We start from the raw sequence: 20,319 nt of genomic DNA on the forward strand, positions 1-20,319 counted from the left end.
CAGCTTCTGTTGGTATTTGACAGCAGTCATTGGTCTTTCTCTATTGTAGCCTGCATGACCCCAGCTTTGGACCAGCATTCTCGGTTGGGGGAAAAGAGAAAGCGTAAGAGAGGGTAAAGAAAGAAAGGTTGTGGAGCTAGAGGCATGTTTCAGCTGAATCTGGTTACTGCCATAGGACGTGCTCTGCTTGCCTTGCTCAGGACTGGGCCCTTGCCCTGTCTGCCTTGTTACCATGTTAGGCTCCTGCATCTCCTTCCTTGAGAAGCAGCCTTCCTTGCTGCTCCCTGGTATTAGGTAGGTGAGGCATCTTACATTGTGCAACATTAGAGTTGGCATCTTACATTATGCAAGGGGATGAGGTGTCCTGTATTGGAATTTGGGAGGAGAAGGTAAAGGCATAGCCTCCTCCTGGACATACGTGCTTGAACGGCTGCATACAGTGGGGTCTGTGGCCTGTATCGCAGACTGTGCCAGGCTGCGATGTTGGTTTGCAGCACTGACCGATACCAACAGTGGTACTCAAGCAGAGCACATTTGGTAAGGCCTGTTTTTGCGGAAAGCGCTGTATAAGGGAGCTTCTGAGTTCTCTCCAACAGGAGAGGTGGAGGACACACAGAGAGAGCTTTGAAAGAGTTGCCAAAGTCCCTAAAGGAAGCAGAGGACAGGGTGGGATGGCCTAGGGTAGCAATCTAAGATCAAATCCAGCAAACAGGTTCGTAGGATTTTGGCCCAAGTGTGTGAGGAGAGGGAATGGTATTTGGCCAAGGTGAAATGAAGCCGGCATGACTGTGAGGAGGAGGAGGCGGCTGACCTCTCTGTATTAGAAGGGGTGAGGAGGAAGGAGCAAAAAGACAGATATGGTCAGGACCAGCTCTGTCTCCTTCTCGCACCTCCTGATAAAGGTGAGCTTTATGTACGCTCTCACTCTGCAGAACAGGCACTATGCCCTGGAGAGCAAGGTTCAGGCAGAAGGCCAGGCTCCTTCTGTGTCTGTGGGCCCACCCTCTTGAATAAAAGTGTGTTGGCCCAGCTTGGCTGCCTCCCTGCATCTCCTGCACAGTCCTGTGCATGCAGGCTGAGCAGGGAAACCAGAAGACTCCTGGAAGGGAGACAGACTTACTCTGGAGTTATTTTCCCAAGCTCTAAGCATATGAGAAAAGGAAAACACTCGCCTTAACAGGAAGAGCCAGGGGAAAAAGAAAAACATGAAGCTCAAGAGCAGAGACAGCTCCCCTCCGCCCAGGTAGTTCTTTGCTCTTCCAAACAGCAGTCATTTCTTATCCTCCAGTGATTCCTTCTTCCTGTTTTGTCCTTAGTCTCTCTCAATCCTGGCTTCCTTTCTGACCGTTCCCTTTCTTTTTCTTCCTCTTCGCATTTGCAGGAGTACAAAGGCTAACCAGTCAGGCAACTTTCAGAAGTACATCTGATACAAGTCAAGGACTGGAGGATTTTTGCTCTATCATCACCTTCACAAGAGGCATTGCGAAGTCTGGGCAAAAGAGGAACAGAGAAAGAGTTTAAATGCTGCTATCTAGCTCTCAGATATCCAGCTCTTTCATCAGTGAATCTCAGTTTACAAAGGCGACTGGTATTATTATTTCTGTTCGACAAATGAGAAAACAAGGACTCCTGTAAATGAATGGCCTTGTCCAAGCCATGCAATGGCTTGGGAAGAGAGCCCACATCTCTTGGTCCCCATTTCAGTGCTCTAATCGCTGGCATATACTGCCCCTAAGACTAAGGCTGCAGGTTAGCTGGAGCTAGAGGTAGCATCAGAAACAAGGCAGAGAAAATGTGCTGGAATGAACAGCAGAGTCCAGTGGGAGAAAATGGTAAGGATGAGGAGCCTGATGGTAGCAGAAAGGGGATGATGCCTTGGGTATCGTGGAGAAACAATGAGCTAAGTGATGCTTTGTGGCGGTTAGGGAGAGGGCTTCCAATAAACCATGAAAAAACAAGTTTGAAAGTAGCTGCTTGTGTGAGAGGAAAAAATCCTGGGTGAAGATGAGAAACGTGATAAAACTGCTTGGACAAACTGTCAGCCCTCAAAGGGCCCCACTGAGCACCAAGCTGGGAGCTGGAGGAGAGGACTGAGCACCCCCAAGGCCAAGGACAAAACACGGGACATGTCATCGCCCTGCCGGGCCCTCAGCACGACACAAGGGAGATGTAGAAGGAGATGATCCAAAAGGGGTTGGCCTCGGAGGGAGCGGGAGATGCTGCTTCGTGCTGCCATGCCCGTGCTCGGGAGCGCGGTGTGAGAAAGCAGGTGGACACCAAGGTAAGGCGGTGCTGCAGGCAAGGTAGAGGGTGCCACGGCGGGGGCCAGGAGTGGAGAAAGCAGGGTGCAAGTCCCAGATTACCGCCTCATTGGGGGGGTTGGGGTGGGGGGCACTGCCAGCCAGGGCGAAAGAGAGCACGGCGTGGCCAGAGGCGCTCCAGTGGCGCCCAGGAGGGCAGAGCTCCCTCCCGCAGCAGGAGCGCCTCGGTGCCCCGGCCATGGGCACGAGGGCAACGGGCCTGCTTGGGGGGCACAGCGAAGGGGTGGCGGCGAGGGGGCTGGGGGCCCGGCCTTAGGGAGAGGGCGCCTGCAGGCCTGGGGGGGGAGGAGGAGGGGGGAGCCCGGCCATGGGGTCAGGCCCCGGCCCGGCCCGGCCCACCAGCTGCCGCCCTGCCGCTGGAAGGCTGCTGCCCGCCGGCCCGCCGCCGCGCGGAGCCGAGGCGCCTGCTATACGGAGCCGGGGCTGTAGGTGTCCTGCCTGGGAGGGGTTAAGCGGGAGCCCCAGCCCGGGGGCGGACAGACGGACGGGGAGGCTCCGGCGCCTGCTATACGGAGTCGGGGCTCTAGGTGTCCTGCCTGGGAGGGTCCCTGCTGCATTGCAGCCTCCGCGCTGCTCCGCGTCTGGCGCACACAATGGCGACTCCGAGCCCCAGCAGCGGCTCCGGCTCCGGCAGCGGGAGCAGCACGCCGGGCCCCGGCGGGCCGCCGGCGCACACGGCCGTCAGCAGCATGCAGGGTAAGCGAGCCCCGCGCTAGGCCGCGCCGCGCCCGCCGCCGCCGCCGCTTCCGGGCCGGGCAGCGCGTCCCGCTCTAGGCCTCGGCGCGGCCCGGCCCCGCCGCCCGCACCCCCGAGCGCCGCGGCCGCCTCCCCGCCGGGCCGGGCCGCCCGCTGGGCTCCTCGGGCCGTCGCTTTTGCCGCGAGCCCGAGCCCTGGCCCGGCCGTGCGGCTGCAGGTTATTTTGGGGTGAAACAGGCGTTTTCCTGGCGGGAGCCCTTTTGGGCTCTGCAGCGCGTAAAGCAAGCGAGTCCTCGCCCGGGGCAGGCGCCCGCCGCAGGGGGCGGCCCCCTCACCCCCCCCACCCCCGGCAGCCCGTCGGGGCTCGGCTCGGCGAGTGACCGCCGGGCCGCAGCTCTCCCGGCCGCGCCACGCGGTGCCGCCGGGGCCGCGGCGCGGCCAGGCCGAGCTGGGGCTCGCTGGGGGCGGGTTTGGGAGCAGGCGCCCCCGGGAAGGGGGCAGGGGGAGCGCAGACGTGCCGCTCGTGCGGAGCGGCGCGACGTGTCCTGGCCGGAGTCGGTGCCCGCGCGCTTCTGCGTGGTGCTTCTCGCCGCCGGTGGGTCGGACGCCCGCTGTGAGCCTCGCACTCCGCACCCCCGTTAGTCCCCGGGCCCCTCCGCGGCCTCCCCACCCTCGACCCCCAGCTGTGGCCCGCAGGCCGTACCCTGAGCCGCAGCAGGGCCAGCTCCGGGCCTCTCCCGGCCCCCGGCTTTCCGCTGGGCTCTCTGCGCCTCCGCGGTGCCCCTGCGCTGTACGTGGCACAGGGTCTTTTCCCGTTACTGCCCCCAGTCTCTGCGCAGATCGCTGTCCCCGACTGCATGGCCTCTCGTGGCGGCCAGGCCGTACCTGGGGGGCTCTCGGAGGAGGAGGTGCAGCTCTGCCCGTGGTGGTGGTGGTGCACCTCGTGCTGCTCAGGCAGCCTCTCCTGCTGCCTGGGAGAGGGGCCGGGTGCTGCTGCCACACGCACAGGGCCTAACTGTGGCTTTTGGGCCACCGGTGTCCCGTTCCCTGGCTCAAAGCAGGTGTCGCACCCTCCACATGCTTGTCTGAGAGGAGAGAAGGAAAAATGGTCAGGAGAGAAACAGAGGCTGAGTGGACTTTGCGCTAGTTTTTTTCAGACACGATCTATTTTGTGCCCTTTGTGGCCTCCCCTATTCCCTTGGTTATAAACTGCTTTAGAAGACAGCATGCTACAACATCCCGAAGATGGGTGCACAGCAGCATTTGGCCACCTCTGCCCCCATACAACTTCCTGATGGCTAGTCCAGTCTGACAAAAGAAGTGTGCTAGGTACCATGTAATGGTCTTTTCCTTTCTTTAGGGACACATTGGTGTTTGTGTTAACAAGATGTGGCAGACTCATGGGGAGTAGGGTGACCACAGAGGCAACCAGATTAATATTTTTAAAACATTGCTGCCTATGTTTCAGTTCAGTAGCTAGCCTCTTGCTAACTGTAGAAGAATAGCTCTAATTTGACTCCTGGTGTGTTCCTCAGACACCAAGCAGTTTTTATTGCTTGATGTTTTGTATTCCTTTGCATTTGTTTATACATTTTTTTTTTTGCAAGGCTGATGTTTAAGTAAAAATGGTGTAATGGTGAACTTCTGGTTAAAATATTCTTTGGTTTATTTTGATGGAAAATCAGAGTATTATGGTAGGGTAATACTGCCGGAATTCCCATCTGCACTTCTTGATAGTTGACTGTTCTTGCAAAAACAGTGATATTTAGTTTTCAGAAAAGCCACAGCAAAAACCTTTGGAATTTTTTCTTTAAAGTTAGGCCACTGAGACTTCTGTACTTGAGTGACATTAGACTGTGGCCACACGGTGTGGAATTATTTTTTTAAAATTTAATACGGGAATTGTAATACTAAAGAAGCTCTGTTTGGGGAACTCATTAAAAAAATTAAAGACAACAAAGAAGAAAAGATAGCTCTCTTCTTGATGATAACATTGATACAAGAGTTCTCAGCAACAAATCTGTTTGCAATTGTTTCCTATACTCAGGAGTGTTCTATCCTGTTAGATTAGATTTCACTGAAAGTGGAGACTGGTGTGGGGAGTTGTTTGTGAAGATAACTTATTATATAAACTTAAGATTTTAGTATACTTAGAACAAGATGATGATTTTACACTCTTTGCAGCTTCCACCATGTGAACATCTCACACTTGCTACTTTAAAGATTTAGGAACTATTAGGCCTTATGAGGTTAATACTATGCACGTTTATAATATCTTTTAAAACTATAATCTCAAACTTCCTAAATAAACTGCATGAATTAAAAACTTCACTGAAGACATGAAATGCAAAAGCAGTATCAATACAACTAGAAATAGCGGGACTGCACTGTGGTTTATGACTCCGTGGATTACCCCTTGTTTTCTACCTGGCCAATACTTTTCATATTTATGAATCATTTCCCTAAATCTGATCCATCTTCAGGGCTGATTGTTTGGTTTTGTGCCTTTATGTGACAGAAGAACATGTGATTCAACGCAAGCATGTGTTGACAGAAATATCCCCATCTTGCTTCAGTTAGAGGAGGGGCAGTTATTTCTTCTGCAGTTCATTTAAAGCATGTATTTAAGTATGAATTCAGGAAGACAAGGGGTAGTGTCACGATACACATGCATCTGCAGTGAAAGATGGTGTTAGGTAAATATGTAACTTATTTTAAGATAACAGATGTGTATTAAGGCACCCTTGGAGGAACTGAGTATATGTATTTTAGGTAGGCTCTAGAAAGCCAGACCTTGTGGCAGAGGTGAGCATGTTACTGTGACAGCAGTTGTGAATGAAAGTTGCTTAGAAGGCTCCTGTAGCTGGCAAGAAACTCTTTCTCAGGGGGATAATCCTCCATCAGGATTCCTGTGCTTCCGTACAAATACTTGTGCAAATCAAGAGAGGACATGAATGGGATGAGAAGGAACATTTCTTTAGGTGACTCTGCTTCCTCATCAGGCTTAAAGTGCTTGCTGAGCAGTGTGTTGAAGCTGTGGTACCATGGCAGGTAAAGCTGATAGTAGATGTACTATGCTCTTGTTCTTGGTGTGTGTTTCCTACCTCCCTCTTTTCACTGACTCTGATTCCATGTTGATACCAAGGCAAGCTGGTTCAGTGAGCTAAGCTATCAGAAAATGAACCCAGCAAAAAGAAGTGGAAAGTTTTCTGTAGTGTGGATGCCTGGCATTGGCTTATTATAGGGCTGGGTGAGCACTGGTGCAAGGAAGTGGTGGGAATGCATTGCTGGGTGGGGAGAAAATAAAGTAGGGCTGTGTCAGTGTTGACTTAATTGGTTTAAATTGTATGGTAAGGTGGATCAGGGAAGTCATTAGGCTGGAAAAAAGTAACTGTATTAAAAACAAAACAAAACAAAACTGTTTTAGTTAATTTTCAGCCAGAAACATTCTCCGACCCAGCTTGTGCAACTGCTGTTGCAAAGGCATTAGTGGGATGAGCGAGTGCGGAGAGGGAAAGGGTGGGACAACTCTCTCAGCTTCAGAGCAGGTGAGCCTCAAAGTGGCCACAAAACCACTCCCTTAGACTGTGATTACTTCTGTAGATAATTGTGTTGATAGGACACATGCTTGAAAAGGCTGGCCTGTGATAGAGCCTTTTGCTGGGCATTTTCTGTTTTGGTACAGGAGCTGGCGGTTTTGTAATGGGTATCTGCTGCCAGAGAGGATAAAGAGTAACCCAGGAAGTGGTAGTGCAGGGGAAGAGTTTCCATGGAAGACTTCATGGGACCTTCATGTTGATGTCTGGATCTGGGGCAGCAGACCAAGGGCATCTGAGGGTCTCTGTACAGGTCATCACCCTGTTTTGTTTTATTTTTAATTAGATTTTCTGTACTGTTTCTGTCTTTGTACACAGGCAAGAGCCCCTTCAAATGGTGCTACTGAGATGAAGAGACACTTCCCTGTCCTCACACTAGGCTTATTGTATGGTGATGACCCTCAGGCCTTGCAGTCAAGCAGGGCATTGCTTCAGATCTTTTCATCCGCAGCAGTTTGCATGTCCCAGCTTCATTCTTGTGCATCTTCTCCTGGATAACTGTATTAGCCTTTCGTGCCCATGTACCCGAGCTTTATTCCTTCCAAAAGGGTTCCCCAGCAAGTCTAGTTGACAGATTGGAAACACAGAAGAGTTGGAACTTTAAGTAATGAAAATAGCTGCTATTTCAACATTTTTGAAATTGCAAATTTCATTTTTCATGTACGAACTGAAGTCTGTCTGGATACCACTGACTGTTGATGTGAAGAACTGTCTCTCTTGGTTCTGTGTAGTTAAAAATGCAAGAATAGTCTTGCATGTTTTGTGTCCTAGATGTTTTGCGGAGAAAACTGAGATTCTGTGGGAACTAGGATATCCAAATTCAAAAGTGATTAAAAAACCCCACAAAACTATAATTGGAGCAACTTTATATCTCTGTCACTGCCAAAATTAGTAGTAGTCTTTACTGCTGATGTTATGTGGAAAATTATCCTTAGAAAAATTACTGTGTGAAATTTAGAAATTTTATTAATTCAAAGACAGAGGAAGAATTTTGGCTGTAATTGCAACCTGTGGAATCACTCATTATACCTTCAGAGCCAAGCAAAAGTTAGAAATAACCAGCTATTACAGAATCAGATTCTGTATTCAGTATGATTGAAGGATAACTGGGACTTTTTAAAATACTTGTTACTGGGAATATGCTGGTTCATTTCAAAATCAAAACATATATATTGTATATGTCTTTTCAGGATGTGCAGGAATATATCAGGCATGTTAGATGGGCTGGGAATTCCCAATACATTCACTGGAAGTTGGAATTCTCAGACATCATCCTGTCTGTACACCTACCTACCAAGACCTTTTCCATCTCTGCTTTCTTACTGCTACTCCAGCCATAATCTTTTTGACTTTAGTGAAAATCAGAGAAGTGTGATAGTTAGTTAACTTGCATGTGAATATGAGGCAAAGAACCTTTTGTGGAAGAGTAGCAGGGAAAGGGCAGGTTGTGTGAATGCTCTAAGTGACTAATTTGAATCTGCTCTTGCCCTTTTCTGCCATTCAGAACATCATGTGAAGTAGTGGAGTTGGTAGATCTGCTTCTGCATAAGTTCTAAGAAGTTCTGTCTTGCACTTTTCTTTACCTGGCTGACAAGGAGCTTACAGGAGGTTTTTAGACAGGCTAAGTATCATTCACATTCAACAGATAATGGACTTGATGAGCACTGAGGTTGACTTCTCTGTCATTCACCATGGTCTGATGGATTTACTGCCTGTATGTTACCTGTACTGTCTTTAGGAGATTTAGGATGTTTTGGGGGTAATCACAGTTACTTCAGGCAGCGCTGCAAAAAGCAGAGTATTACTGAAACCAGTTGTGGACATCATGTGATGAGTACACTCCTTGGTGCAGGAGTTTACCAAGAGACACTATCACTTTTGTATCTTCCTTCTCTGTATGCTGCTCCCTTTGTGAGTGCCAAGAACGGGCTGTTCTCCCCTCTAACAGTGCTCCTGGAAGAGGTCCTTAGCGGGAGGAGAGAGGCAACATAGACACTGATGTCTCTGTGCTGAGATGTTGCACCTGCAGGGATGCAATGCGGGCGCTGCTTCTGTTCCTGAAGCAAAAGTTGTGCCAGTAATGAGTGGGCTTGCAAGTCTGAAGGCAGAGCAATTATTTCTGCTAGCCCAACAGAAGTGAGAGAAAGATGTCCTGAGAGTTGAGTGTCTCTAGGGTGCAGCAGGCAGATAAAAGGCCGAAAGGCTAGAGGATAGACTTTGGTCTGTGAGCTGAAAGGCAGAAGGTGTGGAGAAGGTAAGAAGCGATGAGTCCCAGTAAACAGAAATTTGCTTAGGGAAGCTCAGAAGGCAGAATTTGAGGAACAAGAAGACAGACTGTCAGGATGTGGAGAGGTCATGAAGCAAATTGAGCAGCAAGTGAGCAGATTAGGTAGGAAGTAATGTTTGAATAGCCAGGGAAAATGAAACATACAATTTAGAAAAGAAAAAAAGGAAGATAGGGAAGAACGTGATAAAAAGAAGAAGGGAGGGGAAAATTAATGCTTGTACTCAGTAGATGAAATACATGTTATCTTTAAATACATATTAATCACTTACTCTGGTGCAAAGTGAGTTACATCTTTAGCATGTGGGAACTGATTGAATAAAATCTGATGCTGACTGCAATTACTCTTGCCCACTATGGAATTATAAAATCAGTATGTGTTAATATGCACAGCTGATGCAAACTGACATTTGTAGATTTGTTAGATTGATATGTGTGTGTCATCTTGGATGTGTTTGCATTTATTATGGTAGATAATGATACTTGTGTGGTGAGCAAATCAGCATATTTCAGTCCATTTGTACCTACCAGTTTATTTATGTGGAATAGATCTGCCAGGATGTAGCTGACCAGATCGGCTTTATGTGTCTTTGTGTCTTGGTTTACACCTGTGCATGCAGTATCATATTTATATGTAAGCGTAGGTTTTTGCATTTTAGCTTTACATTTTGGTTTACTTGTAATCAGCCAACATTCCTACATACCTGTTTTCCTAGCAAAGGGAGAGGCCAAAAATACTGGTTAATCTAATCAGGTGCTAGGAATTTTTTTTCAGTTATTCTCTGCTGACTTGATTGAGTTGACCGGATTGAAAATCACAGTGTTGCTTGTCAAAACAATGACCATCCTGTGAAAGAAAGATGAGTGCATGTGAGGAAACAACAGCAGAGATTGTGTACTTCCTAAACTTGTGCCTGTTGAAAAGGGGCTACCAAAATTAAACTTATTCATAGTCCCTGGTGTACAGAATGAAGCATTAATTATGGGATATGACTGTTTAAATGAAAGTCTTGTGTAACCATGTCAAGCTCTGAGTGCTTCAAAGAAATATAAACATCTTGCTTATATCTTCTAGTTGAGACATCATCACTGCTTTTGAAGTCCGGCATCTTCTGTTGTGCTTAGGTTTGATAAAGTTTTATGTGAGTTGGAGGAAAAATGAAGGCCTACCCTCCAGTGGGAGAGTAGCTACTGTAGCCTGAGGAGGCTGGGGGGAAGGAGAAACAAACAAACAAAAAAAACCCTCCAACACCCCCCAAAAATCCCTACACCAGAGAAAGAAAAATTACTCAGGGTGTTTGTGTACTGCTCTGTCCAGCAGCAGATGTCCACCTGAGTTTCACTGAAGTAATGGTTATAAAGAAGGTACCAAAAAGTCTCTGAATGGATCATATGCTTCTGGCATCCTCTCTAAGTTCCCAGATCTCACATGCCTTATTTAAAATGCAGTACACTATTCACTAAAGATAAATGCCTTGTTAGATATGTGTATTTTTGTTGCACTTCCACCAGCATACTGCGACTATTGCATCCTTTTCAGGGAGGCAGTAGTTACCGTGCTGCAACAAATTTTGAAGAAAACTAAGCTGAATTTGTCAGTTGAACCTTCTTTGTCATGGTTCTGGGATAGTCACCTAGACTTTTTGGATGTGGGTTCCTCCATGGATATTATAGTCAAGAAGGATTATTATAATCATCCAGAATCATCCAGTCTGGCCTTCTAATTAGGAGAAATGAACAAATGTTTCAGTAATTCCTGTGTTGAGCCTGATTGTTTGTGATTGGATTGTAGCATCTCTTTTACAAAGAGAAACCCAATTCCTGTGAAGATGCCAAGGTGAGAGAGTCTTCTACTTCCCTAAGTAAGGTGTTCCAATAGTTACTATGTTTCTAAGTTGGTTTCTCTTCTGTTTTGGAAAATTTCTGCTTTCTGTTACTGATTCTGGCTATATCGTTGCTAGTCAGGTAGCCCTCTTTCAGAAATCTTCTGTGCAGTTGCTTATTACTCTGCCTGGCAACTATATTTTCAATAAGGCAAATCCTACACCATATTATTCTAGTCTGTTGCTGTTCCCTGCAGAGAGTTTCTATTTGTCTTCTAGATCCTCAGATCTGTTTTTAATGTTGCAGGCTTGTCTGGTTGCAGAAGAGACTTGTGAACAGTGGGTAACTGACAGTGCAATGCCTGCTGAGCCCTGAAAACTCTCTTCCTTTTAAGAAGGTGTGTTGCTGAACCTGGTTTAATTAATATGTGGTAGTTAACTCATGGTAAATCCCTAGTGAGAGAGACACTTTGCCTCTGTTTTTTTCAGTTCAACTTGTAGTTAAGCTTGAATATTGTGTCTCTTCTAGGCTTTGACAGTGTAGTAGCTAATGCATGTTAGTTATCCATCCATATTTACATGCCAGTCTTCAGTGATGTTGACACCTCTGTTTGCAGAGTGCTTGAAAAAATTGCTGAGTCTCACCCTCTTCAATAGGCAACTGATTTAAATATTTAGGGTAATTTTTCGAAGGTCAGAATGATTAATTATCAAATCTATAAGAAAGAATGTGCTCTAACTTAATTTGAAGGTGCATAGTGGTTAAGCAGCTGCCCACAAAGCATGAAATTGCAGGGAGGGTGCACTTGATTGCATTCTTCTAGGGCAGGGTTGCAGGAAGGATTTGTGCAGCCTTGAAATCCTCTTTAGTTTTTCTCAGCGTTCTTTTGGAGGTTTTTGCTACGACTCTGGCATGCTCAGTAGCCCCTGCCCCGCCTCCTTATACCATTGGAAAAGTTAGTTCTGTTCCTAATCTCATACTGATTTTTTTTTTTTTTTTTTTGCTAGGTGAACTTGTTTTATAAACTGTATATAAGAAGCTTGGAAAACTGACACTGCAGGTGACATGACATGTGGCAGCCTCTGTAAGGGATATGTGTTACGAGAAGCACAAGATTCCCGTGTTATGAGCTTCATATTGACTGCACGTGTTCATAAGGTTATACCTTTAAAATAGACAGTCTTACGTGAGTGGTATCCTCATTTCAACCTTGCCTATTTCTCAGCCTTAGCCTTAGAGATTGTGACCATTTCAGTTCACTTCAGATTTGTCTTAATTGGATTTAAACAGAAAGAGACTGTAGCCAGCAAATATTTAACATAATGGCCTGCTTATATAGAAAAAACAACACAGCTTACATGGTCACTTTAATCTCACGTAAATCTGTCCTATCCCTGAATGAGTTGACTCATTTGCTTTCTGACTCCCTTCCCCTACTAACCAGGCTCCTCAGTCTGCTTGTTTCTCTTTGCTTTCCCTGCTACCCCTCCAGGCAGAGCATCGAGCTGGATCAGGAAAGTGTTCTAGCTGAAAGTGAAGCTGATGAAAATAAGTTAGTTGGTAGCTGTCTCAGCTCCCTGCTGCAACTTGGTGAACAAATAGTAGTGCCAGCACAAGGAAGACACCAGAATAAATGGTCAGGACAATATGATTCCTGTTGGTGGTATAACAGTGCAGATGAATCATCCATGCCTGGTGCTGTCCAATACACCTACAGTGATCCAATAGGTAGTTACTCTGGGAAGGGTCTTTGTCCTGCCTATGGTTGTGTGTTTCTGCCTTCTCCCTTTGTCCAGGCCATATTGCTCGTGTAAGTAACTGACTTTCCCCTCAAAAGTGACAGAGCTTCCCAAACTGCTCTGCTGCAGGTTTTGATGAGCTCCAACACCAGTAAGAGGGTGCAGGCTTAAATGTACTGATGGAGGTGGCAGAGAGGAGGAAAAACACCTTTTCAGAGGTAGCCAGCTAGCTTTAGATTGGCTTGGCTGCCGCAGTTGTCAAACCACACCTCTACACGAAAACACTGGGCATATGCTTATCCTAAATCCTATTCCTACTAAACTAATCTAAGCCAAAATGAGTTGTTCATATCTGTAAACAGACCCCCACAGGAGCTTGTGTTGGATGTTGATGCTACGTCAACTTCTGAGGCCAGACAGACCTCACAACTTGCTTTGCTGAGAGGGCAGAGGCATGCAGTGGTGCCTGCAAGACAGGCTGATGCCTCTGACTCACAAGTGAGCTGCTCTGTGCTACCCAGCTGCCCCACTGCCAAAATAATTCATGTGGCCTCCCCAGCTGTTTTCTTTTTCCAGTGCATCTTTGGAGTGGATAGTATGGACTGTGGGCTGAATTAGTTGTTCTGGCAGTTTTTTTTTTCTTTTTTCTTTCTTTTTTTTTTTTTTTTTTTTTGATGGGGGGAGCAAACAAATTACCACAGTTGAACTGCGTTGGCAAACAACTACAAGTTAAGAAATCAGCACTCTAGGTTACAATAGCCTTATGAATTAGAAGAGGGCAGTGTTAAACCTAAATAACTTCCTGCCTTCCTTTAATCCCAAACCTTTTACCTCTCAGTTCTATCCCTGATTGGATTGTGATTTTTTCTTTCTTTTTCCAAGACACTTCTTGAAAGTGAAAAAAAGGGGGTAGAGTGAAGGAAGGTTGGCATCAAGGTGAGATTTAAATTAATTTTTTAATATTGTAAACTTTGTGTACCCAGAGCACAGGAGAGATCCATTTTAACCCAAAGTAGATGTAATACAAATAAACTTAGTCAACCAGCTACATTTGGAGATGTTAGTAAAGGGGGGAAAATTGAAAACCTGCTCAGTTTCAGTATTTAATCAAGCAGCAAAGCTTCGTGTCACTCTTGAGCATCTGGATTCTGGAAAAAGTGTTCTGAATAGGCCGTATACCTACTTAAGTTTTAAAGTTTTCACTTTGCTTTATTTTAAGTTAGCTTAAGCTGTATCTGATGGGCACCTGGAAAGTTAGAGGCTTCCCTTCGTTTGAGCTCTCTTATGGTGTTGGGGAGAGACTTTAGACTTGAAAGATTTCTGTAGTATACTTTTGTTGGTAGAGTTGTGACCCCCTACTTGGGTGATTTGTTGCTTCAATGTAAATTCCTTTATTAGTGTAGCTGCCATGTGTTTATGTCTCCCTATGTTTAAGTTGAAAGGTGCAAGTATGACTTTTGTCAGATGTCCTAAAATTGATTAAGTTTCTGTGCACAGAGCTTGTGAATTTTTGAAAAAAGACCAGACATCAGTAAGCCCATTGGATGCTTGCTCCATGTTTGCATAGACGCTACACAAGACATGCATGTCGTTGGCCTGGATATCTCAGGACAGACATATGATGCTGCAGAGCACCTTCCAAAACGTGTGACCGTAACTTTCTCAACTTTGTCTCTCTGTGGATGGAACTCTGCTATTACTGTTTGTGAGGAAATACAATGTGATGTTGCCCAGCTCTACTCCCTGTCTGCTGCTCAGTTCTGCTTTGAAAGAAGCTAAATTGCAGCTCATGTCAATGTGGGCAATAACTTTGTGCTTAGCAGGGTAGGACACATTAACTTTTGTATGAGCATCAAGGGAGACAAAGAGCATGTGTAGTGCACAAACTCCATATTTATTATGCTAAATTGATTTCCTCTTCTCCAAATAAAGCTTTTGCCCTTTACTGAAGGCAGTGTGTGACCCCTTCTGAAGGCACACGTCTTGCACTGATCATAGAGTGAACAAAGAATCCATGCACCAAGAATTAGTCTGTGTTTTGAATAATTCATCCAGTATTCTTTCTGAGGTTCTTCCTGAGATGCGCTTTGGTGTAAAGATGACAGCTGTTGGGAGCAGATACAGCTAAGCTGGAAAGGAGCTGGCTTTTTTTTTTTTTTTTTTTTTTTTTTTTTTTTTTTTTTATCAGTTCATGTCCAGGCTTTTCCTGTGGACCAAGAGGGTTTTAGGGTTTGCTTTGGACCTAATTCTCTGGAAAAAGATTCTCTGAATTAAGCTAGCCATCACTTTGCTTTTGGACCAGAGAGCAAAGTGTTTGTACTTTGAAGAGGTTTGTGGACAGAGATAAAACAGTTTCCTTTAAAAACACATGGCTATGTTTCTTTGACCTGGGAGGGGTTATGGATTAAGATAAAAGCATCACATTTGGAAATCCCTTCTGGGGAATGATGGAACCACGTCTGAGTTTTCCTGTAATGACCAGTTCCCCTACTGAATCAGTGTCAGTGGAGAACCTGGTTTCATGCCAAACAGTTGGAAACCTTTTCCTACCTTTGATGTTCTCTCCTCTCCTCCCTTTCCCCTCAAAAATGTGGCTGAGTGGAGAGTAGGAAGGAGTTCTTTGAGGGAAAGATTGTGTAGGGGGATGACCTGAATGTTTCATAGATCTGGTCAAGGCTGGAAGCCCGGAGCCATGCATGGGGTAGCCTTTATCCTTTTGGACAACCTGATGTAGCTGTAGAGACTATATAGTCCCAAACATTTTTTATTACTGAAAAGGTATTACTTCCCAGGAAAATTTGATGGCTAATTAAATGTAGTCATGCCCTTTAGTATTGAATATGCTGCTTCAGGATATGGGAGTTTTGTTCTTTCTTCAAAGTACTACTTTTCCTGAGGAACAGTCATTCTGGACTTTTGGAAGTCTAATTTAAATCTGGTTTCCTTGCTGATACAAAGAAGACTCGGGGACAATTCTTACCTTTCTGAGAACTACTGTTCTACTGTAGCCCAGCTGTTACAGCCAGAAAATATGACTGCATGGTACAAGAAGTGTGTATACAAGTTTATGCAAAGGAATTATGGGAGAGCTCTAACTTCTGTTGAAAGAAGTGGTCAGATCTAAAGGGTTAGAGATCCTAAAGCAGCAACTTGGCAGTTGAATTCTTACTGCACTCAGGGTACATGTCTTCTTAAATATAAGAACAAGCTTGCCAGTGTTGTCTTGGAAATGCAAAATCTATTTTAAAATATGTTTCTAGTTCACTTATTTCTTTCTGAGATGAATGAAGTTTGCATCCTGGAGCTCTTTATTTTCCTAGCTCGTTATACCAGAGTCATGGCCAAATAAGCTTCACATCCATTAAGCTTTGCCATTGTGCCTGATGGATATGGTGGAAAGTTGAGAAAAATGTTGTTGGAGCTGGTGTCTCTGGCCCACGTGGTGTGCCTGTCCATACACTTACACAGGAGGACTCATCTGGTTTCACTGTCCATACTAGCAGGGACGTGATTTGGGATCATTTGTGCTTTAAACTGGAAGTTCTATTTGATTTGTTAGTGCTGTTGCTTTGTTCCTACCTTACAAAAATAAATGATAAATGTGTGAACACAGAGCATATTTTAGTTAAGACACAGGCTGTCTGTGAGGCTTGGTCAATGTCATTTGCTTTGATATGGGCAGATCTTAGTAAGAACTGACTTGAATGTGACCCTGTAACATAACGTACAACAGGGAACAATCTCATCACTGAGCTGCTGAAACTCAGGTGTATACTGTGTCCTTTGAGGGCACTGTGTTGCCCTCATAACACCCATGATAGATTCCAGGAGCTGCTTGTCCACATTGTCTTTTTTCCTTTAGTAAATAGCAGCTTTCTGAGAAAATTTATGTTGGATCTCCCTCTGAAATCTGATTAATACTCTGAAATCTTTGGCAGTGAAAATATAACTGCCTAGTGTTCATATCCTCTAAGTAATCGTCTGCTGGAGTGTCGTTAGTGTTTGAGACCCTAAGCGAACAAAATGAATGCACTGTGGCAACATTCTTCAGCTGTTTGATTGTCCCATGCTGTGGAGCAGTGCACCAAACTGCAGATGCAATAATGCTGGGATCAAACCTTGCTGTCTGTTAGGACATCATACTCAAGAGATTTGGGTTTAGCAACCAATATTGGTTGCTCCATGGTAGCTGAGCTGCTAAAGGTGAGGGTTGGGTCATCTTTGCAACTGGCAAGAGCTACTGCCTGGTAGGAACACTTGAGTCGTATTGCATAAGAACAAGCAACTGGTCGGTAAATGTTCAGTCCAGAGAGGTCCACAGGATGATTAAATGTCTCTGTTTACTGTGGTTTACAGCAGTCTTTGTATTCCCAGCAATCTCACAGCCGTGCTTTATTCTACATTTCTACCCACAGTTAAAGTCCTAAAGCTGCAACGGATGTGCCAGAGGAAAAATCTCTCCCATTCCTGCAAGATCCAGACTACTAGGGAGTTGTGAACAGAACTTGCAAGTGCTCTTGTGAAGTAAACTTTTCCCAGTGCTTCAAAAAAATTAAAAAAAAACAGTATGCTCTGGATGAAAAGTTCTCTTAGTCCCAAATCTGGCGGTCGTTTTAACTATCTATGAGTTTGACGTGCTGATCCATGCTAGGACTCAAAGAAAGAAAAAGATCCTTGGAAATCTCTAGAAGAATCATGCAATAGAAATGCAGTGAGAGGCTCCCTCTCCCTTCCTCTTCCTCTGCCCCAGCCTGCTGGGATCAGCAGAAGCCCAAAAATGTGAAGCTAATACAATAATCCTTTCAGTCACCCCTTAGAGATGCTGACAAGATAGATATACAAGAACTCCCACCACAAGTTTAATGTTTTGTCTCCCGTAATTCCCCCTTTCTGTCATACTCTCATACATATTATCATACACTCTTTCTGTCAGCTTATCAAACTCCCCTTTAAAACAATTTAGACCCCATACTCCATTCACTATTCTAGAATTTTAGTCATTAGATAAAAAATGTTTTTTTTAGTTTCCAGTCCATGTTGATTTCATGACAAATTTACAACTGTTGATGATCTATCATTATTATTCTTCAACATACATGCTGCTACTCACTCATTAACCCCTATCATTTGATTATGGTACAAGGTGTTACAATATTCCCATCTTGGCATGTCTTTGGCTAGGCTAAAGGAACCAGCTTCTGTTACCCTTTACAGGAAACAGATACACTGTTCCTGTTGATATGAGGTTATTTGCAGTTATGTTGTAATTAAGTTTGTCTCTTAATTTGCCTGTTGACTTTAAATGTGGCAGAAAATACAGACAGCAGACCCAAGATGAACTTAGAATGTGGGAGCTTAATTCTTGATACGAATACCCCCAACTTTGCTGTTTCTGTTTGCTTCCCAGGCCAGCATCAGTAGCCTCAGTTCGTGAACTAGATCTGAACTATGCTGTCCAAAATTTGAATTAGATTTGAGCAGAGATCTGTTAGTGTTGTTGATTCAAGGAGCCTGAAATAGCTTCCATCTTTCTTGGCAAGCAATCAGGCATCCTGTAATGGTTAAGAAAATGTCTTAAACTGAGGCATCATTCTGGGTTGAGACTTAACAGAAGATAGACTATAAGCAGCATCAGTTTTGGCTGCAGGCCTGAAGACCACACGTTATGAAGTATGAGTATTATGAAGGTTGAGAACACTTTTTATTTGTGGTGCTCTGACACCTTGTGGGACTTGCCCTTTGAAAGCTATGCAGATTCATTTGTACTTTTGCAGGGAAGAGCCATGTTTCATATGCGGAGCTGATGAAAGAGTTTCTCTTTTAGAGAGCTCAGAGTTGACTCAGAAGGAGTTAATAGGGACCTGGACGAGGAAAGAAGATAGCTGGACAGTTGGGGCTACAGGCTGATATTTTTGCAATAGTTGCCTTCTGTTACCCAATTTGAGACCATGGAGATTAGTCATGCAGACTTTTAGACTTGTTCCTTACTGAAGACCAACTTGCACTCTGCACAATGATAGAACTTTTTTTCCAAGGGCCTTCAGAATCCAATTGACTTCTTGAATTTTGGGGAGAATCTCTGCTGCTTGTTTCTTTAAGAGAAAAGCTTTGTGTTTGTTTCTAGTCCTGGGACATTGAAAGAATGAAAAATCTTATATAACCCCAGAAGGAATCATGTCTGGCTTTATGGCTTATAATAACACAATTGAAACAGAAAGTAATGTGATGAGAAAGAAAAATATCAGTAAATAAAAATGGAATTCATGTTCACCAAAAATCTAAATTAATTCAAAGTATCTGTTTGGAGTAGAAAAGCTGTTTATAAAAACCATGATGCAACTGAACAACTCTAATATTCATACTTGTCCCCAAACCTGGAACTAAGAAAGAAATATTCTTTGGATAAAGCAGAGGTTATAGATGCAGAGCTGAGCCAAATGAATGGGAGGAAATTCTAAGGCAAAGCAGGCGTATGAGCTTCTAAGCTAGTCAGAAAGTTGCTTTTACAGGGAAAAAAGAAATCTGAATGGATAAAAATAGAAAATATTCTTTTAAATTTTCATGTTTTTCAGCTTTCAGGTGCTTAGCTGGTGTGTTTTTGATCTTCACTGATGAATTTATTACTATTATTACTATCATTATTACTACTAATATTTCTTTTCAGAACCTTAAAACTGACATTAGTAGACTTCTATGGGTAACTTTAATGACTGATCTTGTTTGCTTCTTGTCCTCTGAACATAATGCTAGCATTTTCTGAAGGCTTTTTTGTTATTTTTCTCTTTTTATATTCTACTATAGAGGGAAAAACGAATTAAAAATATGTATAGTCTTATTCAGAAGATTCTGTAAGTTAGACTGTTTGTGGGAGGGGATACCAAATCTGGTAAGACTCATGATGAAGTCCAGAGTTGGCACTATTGTGTCCATAAAAAATGTGTAGCACAGTTAGCTGATAACTGCAGTGTTGCATGGAACCATTACACCATCAGTGCTACTGATGTGAAAGAAAGAAGCACAGGGTTTTCATTTTTCTTTTTTTTTTTTTTTTTGACTCCTTAATGTTGGGATGATGCTGTTGTATGCTTTTCTCTTATTACACAAACTGAGTCCAAAGCTTCCTATATTTTTCTGTATCAAAGAATACATTTTCCATGGTGTGAACTAAAATGTGCCACATATGTGGTACATATTGTAGTTTTCTGCATGCTGAAATAGTAGCTCGACTAAAATCTTCAGGCTTGACGAAGAGCACCTAGACTTTTCTGTTACGTGGCTGATATTTCTTATTCTAATGGCTGATGTATGGTGACATGCCAGTCCTCTTTTTCTATTGCACGCCTGGACATTTATGCATGCATAGTGCTGTCAGTATGCACATTTTCAGTGAGCCAAATGCTTCCCAGGGATTTGCCTTCATACACTATTGAGCAGCTCTTAGGAAGAAAGCATGCGCCTGTGAGCTCCCCCCCTCTCCTGAGTGCCTTTAGTGCCTCCCTTGTCATACGATAAGGGGAGACTGTGGAGACACCAGACAAGATGGTATTTGAAGAGATGAACTTGTTACTGCCCAGCTAGTCCTCTGAACCTTCAGCTGGGACCCAGATGGGTCCCAGACAGGGTCAGTTGTCTTGGCAGGCTGCATTGGTTGGCTGGGATATTTTAATGACCTGTAAAATATGGAAAATCAACTTAGATGGTTTCTTCTGACCTGAATTTCATTGAAATATCAGCTTCTAATTTTTTGTTGTTGTTGAAACTTTTGATCTTTCTTAAGTGGTCCTTTGCAAACATACACATAAATTTCCTGCGTAATGGATGCCCTGGTCTAGTTCACTATTAAAACATCCCTTAGTTAA

General features: G+C 44.4%; 1 protein-coding gene across 3 annotated transcripts in view; it reads left to right on the forward strand.

Annotated features, from left to right (window-relative positions):
* The first annotated feature begins 2,840 nt into the window (after positions 1–2,840).
* Positions 2,841–20,319, forward strand: part of MAP2K4 (mitogen-activated protein kinase kinase 4) — a 102,610-nt gene continuing 85,131 nt past the window's right edge. Inside the window, exons 1-2 of one of the 3 annotated variants that reach the window (XM_062591604.1) lie at positions 11,052–11,118; positions 11,729–11,805. In XM_062591604.1, coding sequence (XP_062447588.1) covers positions 11,787–11,805 — 19 coding nt within the window. In that variant the 5' untranslated portion in view covers positions 11,052–11,118; positions 11,729–11,786. Of the gene's footprint in view, positions 3,018–11,051; positions 11,119–11,728; positions 11,806–20,319 lie in introns of those variants that run through there. The other 2 variants (XM_062591606.1, XM_062591603.1) reach the window with 2 other exon arrangements.

Source organism: Rhea pennata, chromosome 19, assembly GCF_028389875.1.
Source record: "Rhea pennata isolate bPtePen1 chromosome 19, bPtePen1.pri, whole genome shotgun sequence".
NCBI lineage: Eukaryota > Metazoa > Chordata > Aves > Rheiformes > Rheidae > Rhea > Rhea pennata.